The sequence below is a fragment of the Oratosquilla oratoria genome, chromosome 6 (assembly GCF_046742065.1).
Source record: "Oratosquilla oratoria isolate Oo_2021 chromosome 6, ASM4674206v1, whole genome shotgun sequence".
Taxonomy (NCBI): Eukaryota; Metazoa; Arthropoda; class Malacostraca; order Stomatopoda; family Squillidae; genus Oratosquilla; species Oratosquilla oratoria.
In genome coordinates, this window is record NC_134782.1 from 7,630,159 (window position 1) to 7,652,658 (window position 22,500).

A 22,500-nucleotide genomic window follows, 5' to 3' on the forward strand; every position below is an offset into this window, starting at 1 on the left:
GTCCGGGTAAGGGTGGTGGTGACGCAGCTGGCTGGAAGGATAAGCCTCCTAGCTGGATCTTTCGCTGGCTCCTGCCCTTTCATTATTTTGAGTGCCTTTTTCTTGCACTGGAGGATGATGCACTCTGGATATTTTAATTTCTGAAAGACCTCCTTTATGTGCCTAAACTCGTCCTCTAAGAATTCAGGGCTACAACTTCTGAGAGCTCTACACCTTTCTTAATACTGAGGTCATGGTGGGAAAGGAAGTGAGTCAGATCGTCCTTATTGGTTGGTTTCCTGTAGACTGTAAATTTGAAAAGATTATCTTGTTTGATAATAAGGGTATCCAAAAATGGAAGGGAATCGTTGATTTCTTCCTCCAAGGTGAACTGGATGGATGGCTCAACCTCGTTCAGTGCCGCTTGGAGTTTGGGGATGTCAAACCGTCTGGGGGAAATTATTAGTATGGCTTCGCTATGTGGATGAAAAGATGAATACAAAGCAAACGATTGAGTGAAAAAACGAAGAAATTGTAGATGAAACAGCGAAACGATAAGAGATACATAAACAAACAGTGTATATGTTCTGGCCGCCCCAAATTTCAGTTTCCTCTCTTCTTCCTCCATACTAACAAGAAACGTGTTTTGATAAACGTACAACGTTCTATGGAAATAATCTCGTCATTGGGATTCGAACCCTTGCATGAGAGACTCTCAAACACCGTTCTCTCTATTCTGATAGTGAGCTGGTGGAGTAATCGGGAGTGTGGTCGTCTCGCATTTAGTTTGTTCTGGGTTCGAGTCCCGCACATTTCTCCGTTTCCCATAGTGACTGTTAGTTACTTGCCCCAACAGTCCCCAAAACACATAATAGAGGAAAGGTGACGGGTTTGGCCACAGCTATTCAGCCCTTCCCACTTTTACTCTCTCTGTTCTGGGAGACCCTAAGATTATTATTATTTTTTTTTTCTTACAGACAGCCATGAAGTGTATTTTGTTGTGTTTGGCCCTGGTGGCCTGGCAGGGCAGTCAAGCCTTAAAAGTCATCGAGGCCAAACCTGACCTAGTCATGCAAGGTGAAGACAAGAATGGTAAATGCCATCGAGTGTCATTTTTTTCGTAGCCTAAAAAAAAAAAAAAAAAAAAAAAAAAAAAAAAAAAAAAAAAAAAAAAAAAGTTATAATAATAATAATAATAATAATAATAATAATAATAATAATAATAATAATAATAATAATAATAATAATAATAATAATAATAATAATAATAATAATAATAATAATAATAATGATAATAATGATAATAATAACAATAATGATAATGATAATGATAATAATAATAATAATAATAATAATAATAATAATAGTTAATTAAAAAAATTGTAACTCAAAACCGATATTTTTGTTTCGTAGCCTGATACTTTTCTTTTTTCGTAACGTAGCCTTTGGTTGGCTATACAAATGTGGTGCAGGGGAAATAAAGTCTCGTTGGACTTTCTCTTTATTGAAAACAGGCCGTTCTGGCATTTAAGCAGAGGGAATGTAATCCCCCAATAGGATAGTGTTTTCTCTGGTGAGTCTAAGGGAAAGTGTCTCCCCTAATCTCCTTGGCTGGCGACGCAGTCGTCGGGATTTATGTGTTTATGTTCTCCATCATCCAAATATACGAATATGCCTATCTTGCATATCAGTGTAGGGTTTACGATAGAATATAGGTTTGGGATTTATACAATACTATTTGTGTGTTAGTTGCATTGCAATGAGTTTAGTAATATTGGTTAATGTGTCATGAAATGGTGTATAGGTTGGAGTTACATATATGTAGCTTGGTAGGTATAAGGAAATGGTTTATGATCTGTCTAGCGACACTAAGTACTTGTTGGGTGGTGGCGTGATGTACATTTGAGTCAGGTTTTAATGATTAGGAAATGTGGATGTCAGCAAGATTGGGTAGGAATTGCCAAGGTCAGTGCCTGCTGGATAACTTCTTGTATGCATGTAGATCACGTGCCAGGCACGTGATATATGTAATGGTTAGTAAGGATACAGTAACCTCAAACAGGTTTTTTTTTCGTAGACTCAATCATCATTTTTATCACCACGTCCTTTCAGTAGATACTTTTTTCTTCATGTTGCCTTAGTAGCTAGCCCTGGCCTCCACACCTGGCCTTAATAGATAGCCGATGGCGTTATATCTTCTGGTAGACGAGAATGATGAGTAGCATCATTTTGTAGCCCCAATGAACTAGTTTTTAGCCTTTATACCACCATGCCCTTTAGTAGATAGTCTTTGTCTTCAGGCCCCTTAGTAACTAGCCCTTGGTTGGACACCCACTTTTAGTAAATAGCCCTTGTCTCAATGATTCCTTTAGTAAGTAGCTTTTGTCTCGATACTTCTCTTAGTAACTAGCCTTTTCCTTCTTGCCCCTTTATCAACTAGCCCTTAGCCAAGTAATTAACCCTTCTCTCCAAAGGGAAAAGGGGGGAGGGAGAAAGGCCGGGGTAGAGGAGGAGGAGGGGGAGGGGAGAGTGGAGGGATATGGGGTGGAGAAGGGGGGCGGGGAGTAGAGGGAAGAGGGGAGAGGGAAAGGGGCTGGGGGTAGAGGAGGAGGAGGAGGAGGGGGAGAGGGGCGGAGAGGGAAGAGGGGTGGAGGGAAAGGGGGGACGGGGAGAGGAAGGAGGTGGAGGGGGAGGGGGAGAGGAGAAGTGTCGGGGGTGGGGGAAGGCCTGGAATGGCAATCGGCGGAAGAAAACATCAGTAGAGCGACATCAGAGGAAAGGGAGGAGGAGAAGGAGGAGGAGGAGGAGGAGGAAAGAGAGGAAGGGGAGGGAGGGGATGAGAGGGAGGAGTGAGGAGGAAGAGGAGTAAGGGGGGAAAGGGTGGAAAGGGATGAGAGTGAGGAGGGTAGGAAGAGTAGTAGTAGTAGTAGTAGTAGTAGTAGTAGTAGTAGTAGTAGTAGTAGTAGTAGTAGTAGTAGTAGTTGTAGTAGTAGTAGTAGTAGTTGTAGTAGTAGTAGTAGAAGTAGAAGGTAGTAGTAGTAGCAGTAGTAGTAGTAGTAGTAGAAGTAGTAGTAGAAGGACCTGGAGAAGAGGTGGAGGAGGGAGAAGGGTGAGGAAGAAGGGGAGGGGGGGAGGAGAAGGAGGAATCGAAAGAGGAGGTAGGTCCAGAAGACAATGAGAGACAGTGAGTGATCCCCGGTCACTTCATTACCCTCTTGTGTGCGTGTGTGTAGCCAGACTCGGAACATAGCCGGACATCACTCGTAAAGAGAATTCTTGATGTCCAGAGTTCCAATAACAGTAGCGCCGAAAGACAATGTTGAGAAAAGGTTTTGGAGGTCAAGGGATGGAAGAGACGGAGGAGATGGGAAGGGAAGAGAGGGGGAGCGTGTGTTTTTAGGAAGAGAGCGGGTCTTATGATCACTCAGTGGTGTTATTGACTTAGATATTTTATCGTGCCTGAAAGACCAGGGGAGGTCAAAGGGGAAAAGAGGAGGCAAAAGGGAGAGAGTCCTAAGGAAGCAGGTAATTGTCATTACTTTTTTCATGTTCTCCTTCCCCGAATGCTGTAATTTTGATTTTTTTTTATCTTTTTCCTCCCTGACAGCCAGTCCTGTCATGGTCTGTTACTTCGGCTCCTGGGCTGTGTACCGACCTGGCAAGGGTAAATTCGACGTTGAGGACATCCCACCAGCACTGTGTACCCACATCATCTACGCCTTCGCTGGTCTCCGGAACAACCAGATCAAACCTCTGGATCCCTGGAACGAGCTCGATGACAACTACCACAAAGGTGAGTACTGCTGAAGGAGGGTAGATCACTGCTTATGGACGTCATCTACGAGAAGTAGGTCAAAGGCGAGACCTGATGAAGGAGGGTAGGTCGCCAGTCAATAATGAACCGGAAGGGATAGAAGAAAACATGTGCTTGCGCTGATGAAGAAGGGTAAGTCATCGGCCATGGATGGCCCTTAGCACATGTCTCAACCTCTGAGGTTTACGAAATGGGATAATGATCTAGTTAGTTCTTGTATTAATCTTTGGATAAGAAGTAAAAGGTTTTCAGTAGTATCTAAAACAAAAGTGTTTTGATGTGATGCGATTGGAGTCGCAGCAACATCGAGAACCAGAATATTTTCATCGGAAGACAACTGACAAACTACTTCTCTACAGTCAGACCTAGAATCTTCTTAGAATAAGTTGCATATCACTGATTTAATCGGCATGAATTCGTCTGAGAAGGCTGGCTATTTGTCCCAACTGGACGGATAATGAACTTTGAAGAATGTTATGAAAAAAGTAAAGGGATATATATATGTATATATATATATGTATATGTATATATATATATATATATATGTATATGTATATATGTATACATGTATATACATATATATATATATGTATATATATATGTATTTTTTTTAAACACACACACACGACCCTTTTTCTTTTTTCTTCTGCCAGGAGCCTACGACCGTTTCACTGCCCTCAAGAAGCAGAACGCCGACCTGAAGACGATCATCGCCATCGGGGGATGGAATGAAGGGTCCTCTAGGTATTCAGAGGTATGTCTTCGGCTCATCTTAGATTCCTCTCTCTCTTTCTCTCTCTATCTCTCTCTCTCTCTCGCACAAGACTTTTCAACCACATTACACTTTTGACTTGAAATCTACTCTTCCTCCTTCTTCTTCCTTACTCACCTCGACCATCCCTCTCGCCCTCAGATGGCCAAAAGCCCTGCTACAAGGAAGACCTTCGTGGACAGCGTGATGGCGTTCCTCCCGAAACACGGCTTCGATGGTCTGGACATGGATTGGGAGTACCCGACTCAGCGCGGAGGAAAACCAGAGGACAAGGTATGGGTCGCTCACTCCCATCCTCATGATACTAAGTTCCTACCCTAGTGCTGAAGTTCCTACCTCAGTGATGAAGACTCAGCCTTACTTAAGCCTTTATTATCTAAATACTAAGTTCCTCCTTTAACGTTAAAGAGACAGTTTTTGTTCAATCTCTGGGTCGTTACCATAATACTAAGTTCCTCTCTTAATCTTAAGAACACAGGCTTGGTTAAGCCTTTGTTAACTTAATACTAAGTTCCTCCTTTGACGTTAGAGGTACGACCTTTGTTAAGTCTCTGATTCATCACCATAGCACTAAGTTCCTCCTTTATTGCTAAAGGCACGACCTTTGTTGATACTAAGTTCCTCCCTTAATGTTGAATAAAAATAACCTTTGTCAGACTTGTGGTTCATCATCGTAATACTAAGTTCCTCCCTTGATTTTGAAGAGATCTTTTGTTATGGTGGGGCTCACCGTCAAAGTGCCTCCTTTAATGATGAAAACGCAGCTTTTGTGATGGCTCTAGTTTGTTACTATAGCATTCAAGTTCCATCAATGCAAAAGAAATAGCCTTTGTGATGCCAAAGTACTAAGTTTTCCATCAATATCGAAGAAACATCCTTTGTTAGCCCTAAGTTTCGTCATCATGATGCCAAGTGCCTCCCTTTGTTAAGCCTCTGGCTTGTCATGATAATGCAAAGTTATTCCCTTTGTTTAGGTCTGTGTTTCATCATCAGGATACTAAGTTCCTCACTTCCTTCGGCAGGTGAACTTCATCTCCCTCCTTCAGGAGCTTAAGGCCGCCCTGCACTCCAAGGGCTACCTCCTGACGGCGGCCGTATCAGCAGGAAAGCTCACGATCGACCCCGCTTACGACGTCCCTGCTATGGCAGAGTACGTGCAAGGTCACACTGTGACATAATAGGTCAACACATTTGTGTTTGTTTTGCCATTTCAGTAGTCGGACACTCGATGACCGAGCCGGTTAGAGCGTCGGTTAGATGTTTGCGGCGGAGGTTGAGGAGACGGCAGTTCGAAACCTGCCGCCAGCGAGTTGAACCAGTGGCATGTTTTATTAGAATTCCACTCTACAAAGTCCTCTGTAAGGGGCACCGTCCTAATTTCCTGATATGTGTTCGTAACGTTCAACCGAATTCTCGATAGTCTTTCTTCTGGCTGTCGCCTGGTGATTTTATTTACCCAAGGGGGACTCACCCTCCGTTGTAATAATGCCCAACAAGAATGTACCAAGACGTCGGAAGTCTTTTTGTCGTTTAGTTTGACTCTTGTTCTACGTTTCGGAACATTTTCTTTAAGTATCTCTTCTCACAAAGGGCTTATTTACATATTCATCTCGGTCCAAAGAAGAAGAAGAAAAAAGCAACAAGGAAATAGATTTTTTTGTCATACAATTCTACTCCTTTTCGAAGACCTACGACGAAATAGATTTTCGTTTTGAGATTTGAAAAGATGTCATTCTCTCTCTTTTTTTTTTCTTCTCGAAATGGGATTCCCTGTTGCTCCCCATTGCTCAATAAAAACCAAGCACTCGCGCCTTGGACATATTACCACAAAAGACTATTTGCATACTCTCCTTTCCTCTCTTCCTCCCTTCCTTCCCCTTCCTTCATTTCCTCTTCTTCCCTCTCTCTTCCTCTCTTTCTTTACCTTACTTCCTTTCCTATCATCCTCCCTCTCTCTTTCTCCCTTTCTTCCCCTTCCTTCCTTCCCCCTTTCCCTGCCTCTCCTCTTACTAGCTATCTTCACACATTCTTTTTTTTTTTCTGTCCTTTCCTCTTCCCATCTTCATGCATTCTTTTTCCCCCTTTCTGTCTCTCCCTCTTCCTTTTCTCTCTCTTCATACATTCCACATTTCACCCTCTCGCTGTACGCACCTCTCCAGTCCTCTCTTCAGGTTGGCCTCATCCTCCTCTTTTCTTGACACCGACACGCTTTCTCCAAACCGACCCCACCAGTGTCAATGTTCTAATTGTGGTTATTTTCTTTGACAGAGCTCTTGACATCATCAATGTCATGGCCTACGACATGCACGGTGCCTGGGATCCCTACGCCCATCACCAGACGCCTCTCTACGCCCATCCCAAGGATGAAGGAAATAACCTTTACTCCAATGTGGTAAGTATTCGCCCTTGTTTAGTGCAAATGGGTGGGTAGGATCATACATACATATATACATACATACATACATACACACATATATACACATACATACATACATATATATACACGCATAGACACACACATGCATACATTCATACATTCACATACATACATACATACATACATACATACATACATACATACATACATACATACATACACACATACATTGTATCCTTATTAACTAACCATTATATCACATGCCTTACGCGTGACCAACATGCATACAAGGTGCCCGACAGGCACTGACCTTGGCAATCCCTACCCAATCTTGCTGACCTTCACACCTCCTAATCGTAAACATCCAAGTCAGACATGCAAACACATCATGCAAGCGTCCACCGGAAGTCACCGACACAAGTACATAGTATCGCCAGACAGATGATTAACTATTCCTTTAAATCTACCAAGCTACATACACGTAACTACAATCCATACATCGTGTGAAGGCACATCCATTGATTATATACATCCATTGAAATGCAACAAACACACAAATAATATTGTATAAATCCCAAATTCATTGACCTAACTGACAACCCACACCAAATATGCCAGATAGCCATAATTCACATATATAAATGGCGACTGCGTCGCCATAGAGAAGACTAGGGTAGACACACTCCCCTAGGAGATAGAGAGGAGACAAGGGAAGACATTTTCCCTTAGACTCACCAGGGGAGACACTGTCCCATTGGGAGAGTACATCTCCTATCTGTATATACCAGAAACGCCTGTTTCAATATATATAAAGTCCAACCATGCTTTATCTTCTCTGGACCCCACTTGTGTAACCAACCAAAGGTTACATAACTGGTGCGACTACCTTTGCAGGTCCATGACTAATGACGCCTACAAGGTCTGCCCTTTTCTCCTTTTCTTCCATGTCCCTTCTTTCTTCTTGTTTTTTGTTCTCTTTTGCTTTTTATTCATTTCTCTCGTGGCTTCTTTCTTGCCCAACACCAGTCCATCCCAATAGCGTCGCATAAGAAAAGTCATTCTCACAACCCTCTGGCGTGGAAACAAATAATGCAAGCTCCCTTCAAATTGTAGTCAGCCTTCGGAGGCATTCTTGTCTCGCATCCGCTTAGTTGTGGGTTTGAATCCCACACTCCTCTCCTATTTCCAGCAGTGACTGTTACCTCTCCCGGCAGTGCCCATTAGGGCAAAAAGGACAGCTTTGGCATTAGCTATGCGCCTCCTGGTGTAGGCACCTTACCTTCTTCTTCTTCTCCTTTCTCATGCAACACATACATTTACAAAAATTCTAATCTTCGAGAAAATATGAAATTCTCCAGTACACTCAATTTGTAGACTAACAGATCGACAACCTTGTCTTCAACCGAGGCCTGACACTCCCCTTACACAAGAAAACAACCATCGATCTCCTCTTCCTCTCCTATAGGAACCCCCTGCTTCTTCTCGTTCTCCTCCCTTACAGAATACCAGTACGCAACCATAAATCTCCTCTTTCTCTACTACATGAAAAAAGTAACCCCAGCTACGTTCTCCCTCACAGAAGAACATTATTTCTCCTTACAGAAAAAAGAACAACTTACAGAAGACCATCTTTGATCTCCTCTTCCTCCCACAGGGGATGAAATAACCCATGTTTGTTCTCCTAACTTACAAAACACCATCTTTGATTTCCTCTCTTTATCCTATGGGAGGTAGAATAACCCACGTCTGTTCTCCTCCCTCCCTCTCACAAGAGATAATAATTCACGTTTGTCCTTCTTTCTCCTTTCTCACAGGACTTCGCCATCCAGTACTGGCTGAAGCTGGGAGCCCCGGCCAGCAAGATCGCAATGGGCATGGGTCTCTATGGCAGGTGCTTCACCCTCCAGAGAGCCGAGAACCACGATGTCTACGACCCGGCCCCTCAGGCGGGAATGGCTGGACCTTACACCAGAGAGCCTGGGTTCATGGGCTACAACGAGGTGAGTCCCTCAAGGTTCACACTTAGAGCCCTACTTTCGAAAAAAAAAAAAAAAAATTAGCAGCCCCTGGCGGGCGGAAACTTTCTGTCCTCAGAATGTAGGATTTCCTTTTTTTTTTTTTAATTAATCTAGCATATTGTCTTTTCTATAAAATCTACATTTAATCTCCATAAGTAGAATTAGTAAAGTTAGTAAAAATCTACTTTTATATGGTAGAAAACGCTCGCGATGAAAACTTTTAAAAATACGGCTCTTAGGATCAAGTGTTGCGTTATGCTCAATGACTGAATCTATAGGAGCTGGCCACTTGAAAGGGGGCGGAGATTCTGTATGACGTCAAGCCGCCTCGTGACGTCATGTCGCATGAACGACTTTGGGTATAACTGGACAATTTGTGTTTTCTTTCACGACGTGTTCTCTCAAGTTCTAACTCAAAATTGGACAGTTTTGCCTACTTGAGATGTCATTGCAAAATAGGTCAATGAATAAGAAAAAAGGTTATTGTGTATTTAAAGAGATTATTACAAGGAAGGTCAATGTTTTTAAATAAATGTTTTTTTGTCTGCTTGTATTTTTTGGGGGGGGGAGGAGGAGGGGAGCAGGGAAAGAAGGAAGGGAAAGGAAGGGAGAAGGAAAGGGTAAAGGAGAAGGGAAGGTGGTGAGGGTGAAACATGGAACAGGGAAGGGGTATGAGAAAGGGGAAGGGGTAGGGGAGGGAGCAGGGAGAGGAAAGGTGGAGAAGGAAAAGAGGGAGAGGGGGAGAGAGGGAGGAGCAGGGAGAATGGGAGGAGGAAGGGAAGGAGTGAGTGAGGGAGGGAGGTGGGGGCACTGACGGGCGGAGAGTACCTCAGGGGTCCTCGCTGGGGCGTTTGGAAATGTAAAAAAATAAGTAAATATATAAATGAATAAGTAGAATAAACAAATATAACTAAATAGATAAACCGCCCTCATCCCAGATTGACGCTGGACAGTCGTGGAAACCCAAAAGTGACCCATTTCTTTACCTTTACCCTAAAGGCTTCTGGTATGTTTGGGTGAAAACAAGCAAGAAGGGGAATACCCAGCTCGGCTTACCCCCAAGACTCTCCACCGAGCGTGGGTGGGCTGTCCACAAGACACCGTGGCGAGGCTACAACTAACAAACTGCCACTCCTCTCGCATGTTTTGTTTTCAGTCTCGTTCTTCTCCTCCAGATCTGTGAGAAGCAGATGCAGGGCGGCTGGACCATCGTGGATGATCCCGATATGATGGCTCCTTACACCTACAAGGACCGCCAGTGGTGCGGTTATGAACACATCGAGTCCATCACCACCAAGGTAACGAAGCTCTATCGGACCAAGAGGTTCCTCTGGACCGGACCGGCGTTTCTTCACCTATTCCAACGTCAGCACCCACCACTAGTCATGTTTAGACACCCCACCACCCTAGCACCTAATCACAGAGACTTGATATGCTACATGGCTAGAGGGAGCAGTGTTTTTCATCACGTCTTGAATTTGATTTCATCGCTCCCAGGCTGTTAGCCAACACAGAATTCTTTCAGTCACAGATTTTCTTAGTACCACTCAGAAATTCTGCAACTCCCTCTTTGATCTTTAGCACCAGTCTAACGTGATCATGATAACTGAATATGTGTGAGACATTGTCGGTAAATAGGTACTGTCCAAAGGCCGCGTCAGACCCTCGGATAAAGCGAACTCTCGCTTCTTTTAGGCAAAGTACGCTGCTGCTAATAACCTGATGGGCGGCATGGTGTGGTCCATTGAGACTGACGACTTCCACAACACGTGCGGCAACGGCGAGTTCATCCTCATCAAGACCATCTTCTCGACCCTCCTTGGAGGAGGACCCCTGCCCACCCCCCGGCCGACCACCCCATCGACCACCCAGGTTTTTGACTCCAGCGCTCCGGTAAGGCGAATACTTAGTACTCACGATCCTCACTGGAAGTAAATCTCTTTCAGGAGGCAAGCGGAGTCATTCTAAGAGACGCTCATATGAGAGACAGAGAGAGAGAGAGAGAGAGAGAGAGAGAGAGAGAGAGAGAGAGAGAGAGAGAGAGAGAGAGAGAGAGAGAGAGAGAGAGAGAGAGAGAGAGAGAGAGAGAGAGAGAGAGAGAGAGAGAGAGAGAGAGAGAGAGAGAGAGAGAGAGAGAGAGAGAGAGAGAGAGGGGGGGGGGAGCGGAAAGGGGAGTTCAGATTTGACTTTAGTCCAATCTCATGAATTAGTATTTTACTTTTACAACGTGGAGATCTTTTCCTCTTTAATGTTTTGATACTAATGGGCACTAGACAAGCTGCTTACCCTTGAATTTACTGTTTCTATGAATAAGAGATGACTTTGAATTATACTACATATTTCAATACATACACTCATACACAAATACAAATACTCACAATGAACTCACGTGCACACATACATACGTACATACATACATACATACGTACATACATACATACATACATACATACATACATACATACATACATACATACATACATACATATATACATACATACATACATACATATATACATACATACATACATACACGCATACATATATACATATCATTATTATATATATATGTATATATATATATATATATACAAATATACATACTTAAATATACACATACATACAAACATACATGCTGATAAGAATACTAGTGATTTGTGATTAATCATACAAGAGTGACCACTGATTTACTCCTGCACATATATTCATACATACATACATACACACATATATATACATGCATACATATGTATATACATACATAGATTTACAGATATATACAAGAATTAGCACATATGTGCATGAATAAATGCATTCATACGAAGTGGTAAGCCTCTCACCCCAGATGGTAAAGCTGACGATCACAAGCCCAGTACGTGATTCACACCAATAACGAATCACATGCGCCCATATATAAAGACATCACACACACACACACACACACACACACACACACACACACACACACACACACACACACACACACACACACACACACACACACACACACACACACACACACACGTCAGATAGTCTGTGACGTCATCATTTCTAAAGCTCGTTTCCCTGGGCGTGAAACGATTATGTATATATATTTTTTGTGCCTTAAAGACTTTTTTTTTCTCTCCATCTTAGATTACTACGACTCCCACGACCACCACAATGAAACCTCCCGAACCTAACAAGGTCTGCAAAACTGTCGGGATCAACTCTGACCCTGACGACTGCACCATTTTCTACGAATGCTCAGTCGTGAGTATTCCTTTAGCAATTATATATGTGTATATACTTTACTAGTACTAAGGATGTAAGTACACGAAAACGCTCTGCTTCGTTAGTTTATCTTTCCTGGTCGTTACTCCTGCATTTGTGAATATACGCTTCTAGGGTTTTCGTTACGTATGTATGTATGTATTGTATGTATATACATACATACACACACATGTATATATATATATGTATATATATATATACAAATACATATATATACTGTATATATGACTGTATGTATATGTATGTAATTCCTGTTTTCTCTCCTTCAGGGTGACTACGGAGAATGGATAATGCATACTTTCCGCTGCCCGCCCGGAACCGCCTTCGTTCCAGACTTGGGAATCTGCGACTACGAAGGGAAGTACCCTGAACTTTGCAAGTAAAGAGATCTTCTCCTCGAAGATTCTCCTCCTTTTCTTCGGCTGAAAAAGCTCCTTTCCAGAACTCTCCTCCTCCTCCTCCTCCTCCTCATTATGTCTTCCTTCTTGTCCCCTCCTTACCTTCTGGGGACCCTTCCCCTCGTAGCTCCTTAGCTATCCACGTCTTCCTTCTTTCCAGCTCCCCCCCCTCCCCCAGAAGCAAATCTTCAGTTCTCCTTCTTTACCCTGTCCGTTCTTAGAAACCCGAGACCACCTTCGGTCAACGGACCCTTAGATCTCACGACCCGCTCTCATTCTTTTTTACTCTGGACCCCCAGTGAGACAAGTGTCCACTTTTCAAGAGGAAGAGTCCATATTTCAAAGGAGGAAATTGGCTTACCAGAGGAAAACAGACCATTTCATCAATGGAATCATGTTCTGATCCGGAGCAAGGGACCCAACAGACGAACACCGGTCTGTTATGAATGAAGAGAAACCAATTAAGAGACAAGACCAACAAGAGAAACTAATTTGAATTTCTTTTTTGACTAGAATTGCTTTTTCGATTTTTGTCTCTCTTTTCTGGTTGGGCGTGAATAAATTCAACACCAAAACATAATCATTTTTCATTTTATCCTTCACTTTGGTTAGGTGTGCTCAAAACATGCTCACACATTCGCAGCATGAATGGAAATATAATAGACGCATAATTCAAAATTACATTACTTCCTTCCACCGGCAGCCAGGGAGATGTGATTTAAATTATTTAAATAGCATAGGGCTAGTCTAGGTACTGTACAGATGGCGATTTCTAGTTACCGGTTGACTTTTAATAACTAGTTACTGTAAAGAATAATGCTAGAATATGCACAATTATATAGTGAGGAGCATTGAATACATGGCTAGATACAGTTCAAGAAAAAAAAAAGAGAGAAAGAAATATTGACCACAATACTGAAGTTCACATAAGGAAGACGGAAAGCAAGTGAGGATCTTACGCCAGGAGGCACTGAGTAGCTACGGCCGAAGCCGTCACATTTGTCTTATATATTGTGGGACTGTTGAGATAGGAAACTGATAGCTAATCAGCGCTGGGAATCGGAGAGAAGTTCGGGATTCGAACCCAAAACTAAGCGAATACGAGACCAACACGCTTGTGAGGACAAGGATTAGTACATAAGAATGAAGGAGACTGCAAGAGACCATAAGGCCTATACAATGCATTTCCGTGTCTCTTACCACCTGTCATCTCTATCCATAAAGTGATCTCATCTTGTGCTAAAACAAGCAAATGTTTCAGCGCTCACGACATAGCTACCAATTTTTATTCCATTCGCTAACGACGCTGTTGGTACACCACTTCTTGTTTATTTCCATCTCAAAATCTAAAATTGTCCCGTAGTGATAGTGAGGGTTAAAACAAAGGCGAATGATGAACGAAAAATTGAGTAACAGGTTACATAAGAACATAAGAATGAAGGAGACTGCAAGAGACCATAAGGCCTACACTAGGCGTGGGGAGAAGAGTGTGGGTTAAGAAGTGTGGGGCGTGGGGGTATGGGGTGTGAGGGGATGGGGTGTGAGGGTATGGGGTGTGGGGAAATGGGGTGTGGGGATATGGGGTGTGTGGGGTGTGTAGGGTGAGGAGTTTGGGGTGAGGAGTATGGAAAAGAAGTATGGGGTCTGGATTTATGAGGTGTGGGGGTATGGGGTGTGGGGGGTATGTGGTGTGGGGGTATGGGGTGTGGGGGTATAGGGTGTAGCGGTATGGGGTATGTGGGTATGGGGTGTAGGGGTATGGGGTGTCGGGTTATGCTGTGTGGGTGTATGGGGTGTGTGGATATGGGGTGTGGGGGTATGGGGTGTGGGGGTATGGGGTATGCGGGTATGGGGTGTGGGGGTATGGGGTGTGGGGGTATGGGGTGTGTGGGGTTTGTAGGGTGCGGAGATTGGGATGAGGAATATGGAGTAAGAAGTGTGGGGTGTAGGGGTATGGGGTGTGGTGGTATGGAGTGTCTGGGGTGTATGGGGTGAGGAGTTTGGGTGAGGAATATGGAGAAAGAAGTATGGGGTGTGTATGTATGAGGCGTGGGGTATGGGGTGTGGGGGTATGGGGTGTGGGTAGGGGTGTGGGGGTATGGGGTGTGGGGGTATAGGGTGAGGATTTTGGGGTGAGGAATATGGAGAAAGAAGTATGGGGTATGGATATATGAGGTGTGGGGGTATGGGGTGTGGGGGTAAGGGGTGTAGGGGTATGGGGTGTGAGGGTATGGGGTGAGGAGTTTGGGGGGAGGAATATGGAGAAAGAAGTATGGGGTGTGGATGTATGAGATGTGAGGGTATGGGGTGTAGATGTATGGGGTGTGGGAGTATGGGGTGTGGGGGTATGGGGTGTGGGGGTATGTGGTGTGAGGGTATGGGGTTGATGGGGTTTGGGGTTAATGGGGTGAAGAGTTTGGGGTGAGGAATATGGAATAAGAAGTGTGGGGTGTGGGGGTATGGGGTGTGTGGGGTGTATGGGGGTGAGGAGTTTGGGGTGAGGAATTTAGAGAAAGAAGTGTGGGGTGTGGATGTATGAGGTGTGGGGGTATGGGGGGTATGGGGTGTGGGGGTATGTGGTGTAGGGGTATAGGGTGTGGGGGTATGGGGTGTGGAGTTTGGGGTGAGGAGTTTGGGGGTGAGGAATATAGAGTAAGAAGTGTGGGGTGTGGGGGTATGGGGTGTGGGGGTATGGGGGTATGGGGTGTGGGGGTATGGGGTGTGGGGTGTGGGGGTATGGGGTGTGGGGGTATGGGGTGTGGGGGTATGGGGTATAGGGGTGTGGGGTTTGGGGGTATAGGGTGTGGGGGTGTATGGGGTCAGGATTTTGGGGTGAGGAATATAGAGAAAGAAGTATGGTGTGTGGATGTATGAGGTGTGGGGGTATGCGGTGTAGGGGTATGGGGTGTGGGGGTATGGGGTGTAGGGGTATGGGGTGTGGGGGTATGGGGTGTAGGGGTATGGGGTGTAGGGGTATGGGGTATGGGGTGTGGGGGTAATGGGGTGAGGAGTTTGGGGTGGGGAATATGGTGTAACAGGTGTGGGGTGTGGGGGTACTGGATGTGGGGCTATGGGGTATGTGGGGTGTGTGGGGTGAGGAATGTGGGGTATGGGGTATGATGTATGAGGTGTGGGTGTGTGGGAGTGTGGGTGGGGTGCTTAGTCGATGGTAACCCAATTTTGTTCCATAAAAACCAGGTGTTGAAAAATAGATAGAAATAGATAGATAGAATGAATAAGTAAATCAAATCTGAAGATGCTTAGTTTTGAAGTTATCATATATCAGTGGAGAGGGGCGTTCAAATAATATGTTTCATTGAGTAGAAAACAAACATGAAATATTTGATTTGGATTATTCTAACTCATGTTATTGATTTGTTGGTCTTTTTCTATTGAAGAATATTGTTGTCATTCTACAATATGTTTTCTTCGTTTTTAACCATGGCTGATTAATCATAGAATCTTTTTCTTGTTTACGTCCGCCATCTCTTCTCTTCACTTCTATTACTGTATTTTTCATATTTACATACACACACACACACACACACACACACACACACACACACACACACACACACACACACACACACACACACACACACACACACACACACACACACACACACACACACACACACACACACACACACACACACACACACACACACACACACACACACACACACACACACACACACACACACACACACACACACACACACACACACACAATATATATATATAAATATATATATATATATATATATATAATATACAGTATATATATTTACATATATGATGTTATTTTTCATATATCCGTGATTTTGCTATTCTTGTGCGCTAGTGGCATAATTGATGCGTGCTGGTCTCATATTAGCTTCGTTGTGGGTTCGAATCCCGCACTCATCTTCGATATCCAGCTGTGACTGGTAGTTATCAACCGCCCAACAATCCCCAAAGCGCAAAATAGGGTTAAGGCGACGGCTTCAGCTACAGCTACTCAGCGCCTCCTGGCGTGGGATCCTCACCTTTTGTTCTTGGTGTCCTCTCCTACCTGTCCTTTATACATGATTTTTGGCGAGTGCCAAACCATTTTCTTGAGCTGAGGATGAGGCCCTGAGTAGATGAGACTATGCTTTGGGTCTTGCCTTTTTAATCAGACCAGACCAAACCTACCGTGACTAAACCAGAGCAGACTAGACTCAAATAGGCCTAATCAAGCCAAATCAGACCAAAACAAGCCAATCGAGACTATACCGAACCAGACTTATCTACACCAAATCAAGTCAAATCTGGCCAAGCGAAATTAGACAAGGCCAGAGAAAACCAGACCAAGGCAGACCTAGCCGGGCCAGACCAGATGAGACCAGGATAGACCAGGACAGATCAGACCAATTCCAGACCAAGCTACCATAATGAAAATAACAAAGAATGAAAGAAGGTGAGTAGAAAAAATAAAAAATACAAGAGAGATAAATGAAAAAAATCTAAACCGTGTTTTGTCTTGCTTGTTTTTCACATTACATTTTTCTTTTTTTTTCTTTTTAAAAACCTGGTGAAGCGGTCTTGAGAAAAAGGTCCATCGTTTGTCAAAAAAATTTCTTTCCATTTCTTTGTTATAGCTGTGCTGGGATATGCGAACAACTATCAAAAAGAAAAAATGAAACTAACGCTAAATATTTTACCTCTAATCGTGTCTGCATATTGTTTGAAAATACATTGTATACCTGGTAAGAATGATGAAAAAATTAATAAAAAAAAAACTTCAGACATTATCGGAGAAACACATTTTATAACTAAACAATAAAAAAAGTGTGCATACAATATATATATATATATATATATATATATATATATATATATATATATGTGTGTGTGTATATATATATATTTATATATAAAGATAAAGTAAAATAATCGATCTATCTATCTATCTATATATCTATCTATATATATATATATATATATATATATATATATATATATATATGTATAAAAGTAACTTCGTCCCTATAGCATTGAGAAAAAATCACGTGACGTCCCTTTTACTAATAATGGACTGACCCATACCACCCCCATTCTCATAATGGACTGGCTCATTCCATCCCTCGTACTCATAATGGACTTACCCATGGCACCCCCCGCTACTCATAATGGAGTGACCCAAACAGCACCTCATTCTTGTAATGAATTGACCCATATCAACCCTATACTCATAATGGACTTACCCATGCCATACTTATAATGGAGTACCCCATGCCCACCTCTGACAACATGGGCTCACCCATAACCACCCCTCATACTCATAATGGACTCATCCATACCACCCCTCACACTCATAATGGACCGACCTAACGTAAATACATTTATTTCCCATTTTTTTTATATTCATGTGATTTTTAGTACGATTTTTGTTACAAAATCTTACAAAACTGTGCATTTATAGTTTTGTGTAAGAGATCATGTAATGAAGTTCTAATCCAGAAAGATAAATGAACATAAATTTTTACGATTTATATAATTTTTAATCTTAGTATGATGAATATATGTTTTTTTTCCGAAGATTTTTAGCAAATCTAAATTAATTACAAACGTTCAAGTATCACAAAATGTAATATTTGTCAGTATCATTACTTAGGGTTTTATTCTGACGAGACCACAAATTGTGTTTTGATGAAAAATAGAATTATTTCTAATTCATGGAAAAACGAGATAAATAAATGGAGAAAAGGCGACGTGAAAGTGACGAGTGAGCGGGAAATGAGTGATTACGTCATCATATCTACGGCTGGCAACGCTCGTCGGAACAAATCACTAGGAAGAAAAGTAAATAAACAAGCAAATAGATGGGTGAATAGATAAAATAAAATAAAATGAAATTATACAGATACATACATGCATACACACACACACACACACACACACACACACACACACACACACACACACACACACACACACACACACACACACACACACACAAACACACACATACACACACACACACGCACACACACACACACACATGCAGAATGTCTAAAAAAAGGAGGTACAGTGATGGTGGACTGGCTGGTGAGGTTATTTAATGTTTGCTGGAGAGAGGGTAGAGTGCCGGAGGACTGGAGGAGTGCCTGTATAGTTCCACTTTAAAAAGGAAAAGGGGACAAGTGTGAATGTAGTAGTTTCAGAGGGATTAACTTGTTAAGTGTAGTTGGGAAGGCTTATGGGAGGATCTTGATTGAGAGGATTAGGAGAGGAACAGAGGGAGTAATTGGTGAGGAACAGTGTGGATTTAGGACGGGTAGGGGTTGTGTTGATCAGATCTTTGTGGTAAGACAGATATGTGAGAAAGCTATAGGTAAGGGGAAGGATTTTTTTTTGGCCTTTATGGACCTGAAAAAGGCTTATGACAAGGTAGACAGAAAGGCACTGTGGGAGGTTTTGCAGATATACGGGATAGGAGGAAAGCTTCTAGGAGCTGTCAAGAGTTTTTATGAGAGTAGTAGAGTTTGTGTCAGGATTGGAAATGGAGAGAGTGAGTGGTTCGAGGTAAAGGTGGGACTTCATCAAGGATGCGTTATGTCGCCCTGGCTGTTCAACTTATACATGGATGGGGTAGTGCGAGAGGTAAATGGAAGGGTAGTGGGTCAGGGATTGGAGATGGTTAAAGAAAATGGAGAAAAGTGGGAGGTAAGCCAGCTGTTGTTTGCGGACGACACTGCGCTTGTAGCAAAATCGGAGGAGGGATTGAGGAAGTTGGTGACAGAGTTTGGGAGAATGTGTGATAGAAGAAAGCTAAAGATAAATGTGGGTAAAAGTAAGGTGATGAGATGTACAAGGGGTGAAAGTGGCAGTAGTCTGGAAATGAGCATTAAGGGAGAGCGACTGGAGGAAGTGGATAGTTTTAAATACTTGGGTGCAAATGTGGCAGGAAAAGGTGGAGTGAAAGTGGAGGTAGAATGTAGATTGAGAGAAGCGAGTAAATGCCTTGGTGGATTAAAAAGTGTAATGAGGAATAGACATTTGGGAATGGATGCTAAGAGGAGACTATACGAAGGAGTGATTGTGCCAACAGCACTGTATGGGGCAGAAACATATAACATAAGAGAGGAAGAGAGAAGGATTTTGAATGTGTTTGAGAGGAGGTGTCTGAGAAGTATGGTGGGGGTTACTAGGCTGGATAGAGTGAGAAATGAGGAGGTAAGGAGGAGAACAGGGGTGGAAAGGGGGTTGGGAGATTGGGTTGATGAAAGAGTATTGGTATGGTTTGGACGCATGGAAAGAATGAGTGAAGAAAGACTAGTAAAAGAGGTATGGAAGGCAGATGTGGAGGGAGTGAACATGAGGGGACGTCCTAGGATGAGGTGGATGGATGGGGTGAAGGGGGCTTTGGGGAAGAGGGAAATATCTGTTGAGGAAGGACGGGAGAAGACAGAAGACAGGGGTGAATGGAGAATGGTTGCATATGGATGATGTGATGCATGAGGTGGAATGGGCCGGGGGAAGTGGTTGGTGAGGTAGTATGTGTGAGCAAATTTTGACGCAGCCCGAAGGGATTTCTCCCCGTCTTCTCTGTTTTTGCATGGGGGGACGGAGAGGGGAGGTCGCCGATTTAATGAAGCGGCTTTGCTGTGGATGTGCTGTGTCTTGCGACACTGCTTCTGACCCAGGGCAGTGGACAAGGTGCAGGGATGACCCGTCATCCAGGAGGTGCTAAAATGAGAAAGAGGGTGGAGGGGTGTGGAGTGTTTTCAGGGATGGAATGGGTGGGAATGATTTTATGCCTTTTCCTTTTTGGCTACCTCCCTAGTAAGGGGGAAAAAGCCTTGGTATATGTATGTATATACAAATGTATATATATATATATATAAATACATATATATGTATATATATATATATATATACATATATATATACATACACACGCGCACACACACACACACGTGTATATATATGTGTGTACACACACACACACACACACACACACACACACACACACACACACACACACACACACAGTGGCCCGGTTGGTAGAGCGCTGAACTGGGAAGTAGAAGTGCTCCCAGTACCCAGTTCGAATCCTGCCCAGGGCCGAAATTATTTCGGTATTGCTGTGCCTCGGGTCATTTCTCTGACTCTCGTGGGCGGGGAGTTGGGGGTGTGTGTGTGTGTGCAAGGTCATAGCATTACCCATAGATCGGACCTACGAGCTCTGAGCTCTCTTCCAGGAGGGAAATAGCTGTCGATCACGAGTCCAACACGTGGTCCAAAGACCAAGTGAATACATATATATATGTATATATATATTTATATTTATATATATATGTATATATATACATATACATGCACACGCGCATACACACACACACACACACACACACACACACGTGTATATGTATGTATATTTATATATATACATATATATATGTATATATATGTATATATATGTATATATATACATATATATAAATATATATATATATATATATATATATATATATATATATACATACACACGCGCATACACACACACACACACGTGTATATGTATGTATATTTATATATATATATGTATATATGCATATATATATATATGATATATATATATGTATGTATATATATATATATATATAATATATATACATGTATATACGCATGTGTATATATATGTATATATGCATATATATATATACACATATTACATATATACATACATATATGTATATATATTACACTGGGTTGCATCAGAAAAAAAAATCTTAGAACAGAGACGTCATTAACGTTTTTCATTACAGTTTCGCATGCTAAACCCATAAAGCATACCCATTTTTTCAGGGAGGTCCTCATTTTTTTTGTAATAACTGACACTATATTTATAAGATTCATTGTGCAGAAATGCGTCTAAGCCAGGTCTATAAAAGACCTGTGAATATATAAGGGTAAGTAAAGGACATTCGAGGTTGACGGTACATTTCATATTATTGAAAACAAACAAAAACATGATAAATGGGCATAACATACATGCAGGCATGTAGATATCTGATTATAAAAAACACAGTTTTATTTGAAAGCTGAAGGCAGCTATTCTCCATGAAAAGCACGCTTTCGCGACATTCTCTTGTGTGCCGATTTATCAGCAGATGTTGTCCAGCTTCTTCGAAGAGACCAGCAGTAATCAGCCATCATGGTCACACTCCAATTGCCTTGATAGCGGCGCTCCATTTCGGATATATCTTGATGGAACCTCTCCCCCTGTTCCTCACTGTACTCACCCACGTTAGCAGGAAAGTAGTCAAGGTGGCTATGTAGGAAATGTATTTTGATGCTCATGCGTGCGCCAGCCGCCTCATATGCTTGAAGCATGTTCTCAACCCGTTTCTTGTAGTCATCAGATTTTCTGTTCCCCAAGAACCCTGCCACAACTAACTTAAAACTTTCCCAAGCACTTCTTTCACGAGGTGTTAATGCTTCACTAAATCCGGAATCTGACATAAGCTCACGAATCTGTGGTCCTACAAATATGCCAGCTTGCAGTTTAGCATCACTAACAAGAGGGAATTTATGGGACAGGTATTTAAACCCTTCTCCATCTTTCGGAAGTGATTTCACAAAATTTTTAATCAATCCCAGCTTTATGTGAAGGGGAGGTAGAAGCACTTTCTCTGCTGGTACAAGTGGTAGTGTTTTGACGTTATGGCGGCCAGGTACAAATTCCGTCCGTTGTGGCCATTCCCGTTGTCGGTAGTGTACGGAATCTGCACGGCTGTCCCACAAGCATAACAAGCATGGATGCTTTGTGTGGCCTCCCTGCATCCCTAACAAAATAGTCAGGACCTTTAGGTCACCACAGAGAAGCCAGTTGTGATCCT

At 42.7% G+C, this 22,500-nt stretch overlaps 2 protein-coding genes across 2 annotated transcripts in view; both read left to right on the forward strand.

Moving 5' to 3' along the window:
- The window catches only part of LOC143026263 (putative chitinase 2), a 6,363-nt gene extending 2,562 nt beyond the window's left edge, over positions 1–3,801 (forward strand). The window contains exons 2-3 of the mRNA XM_076186355.1: positions 957–1,071; positions 3,587–3,801. Of these exons, the coding sequence (XP_076042470.1) occupies positions 963–1,071; positions 3,587–3,786 (309 nt within the window). The 5' untranslated portion in view covers positions 957–962 and the 3' untranslated portion in view covers positions 3,787–3,801. The remainder of the gene's footprint in view (positions 1–956; positions 1,072–3,586) is intronic.
- LOC143025922 (putative chitinase 10) overlaps positions 1–13,211 on the forward strand; it is a 63,598-nt gene extending 50,387 nt beyond the window's left edge. Inside the window, exons 27-35 of the mRNA XM_076185904.1 lie at positions 4,447–4,547; positions 4,707–4,838; positions 5,588–5,715; positions 6,834–6,957; positions 8,757–8,942; positions 10,136–10,258; positions 10,656–10,853; positions 12,096–12,212; positions 12,503–13,211. Of these exons, the coding sequence (XP_076042019.1) occupies positions 4,447–4,547; positions 4,707–4,838; positions 5,588–5,715; positions 6,834–6,957; positions 8,757–8,942; positions 10,136–10,258; positions 10,656–10,853; positions 12,096–12,212; positions 12,503–12,616 (1,223 nt within the window). The 3' untranslated portion in view covers positions 12,617–13,211. The remainder of the gene's footprint in view (positions 1–4,446; positions 4,548–4,706; positions 4,839–5,587; positions 5,716–6,833; positions 6,958–8,756; positions 8,943–10,135; positions 10,259–10,655; positions 10,854–12,095; positions 12,213–12,502) is intronic.
- The last annotated feature ends 9,289 nt before the right edge of the window (positions 13,212–22,500 follow it).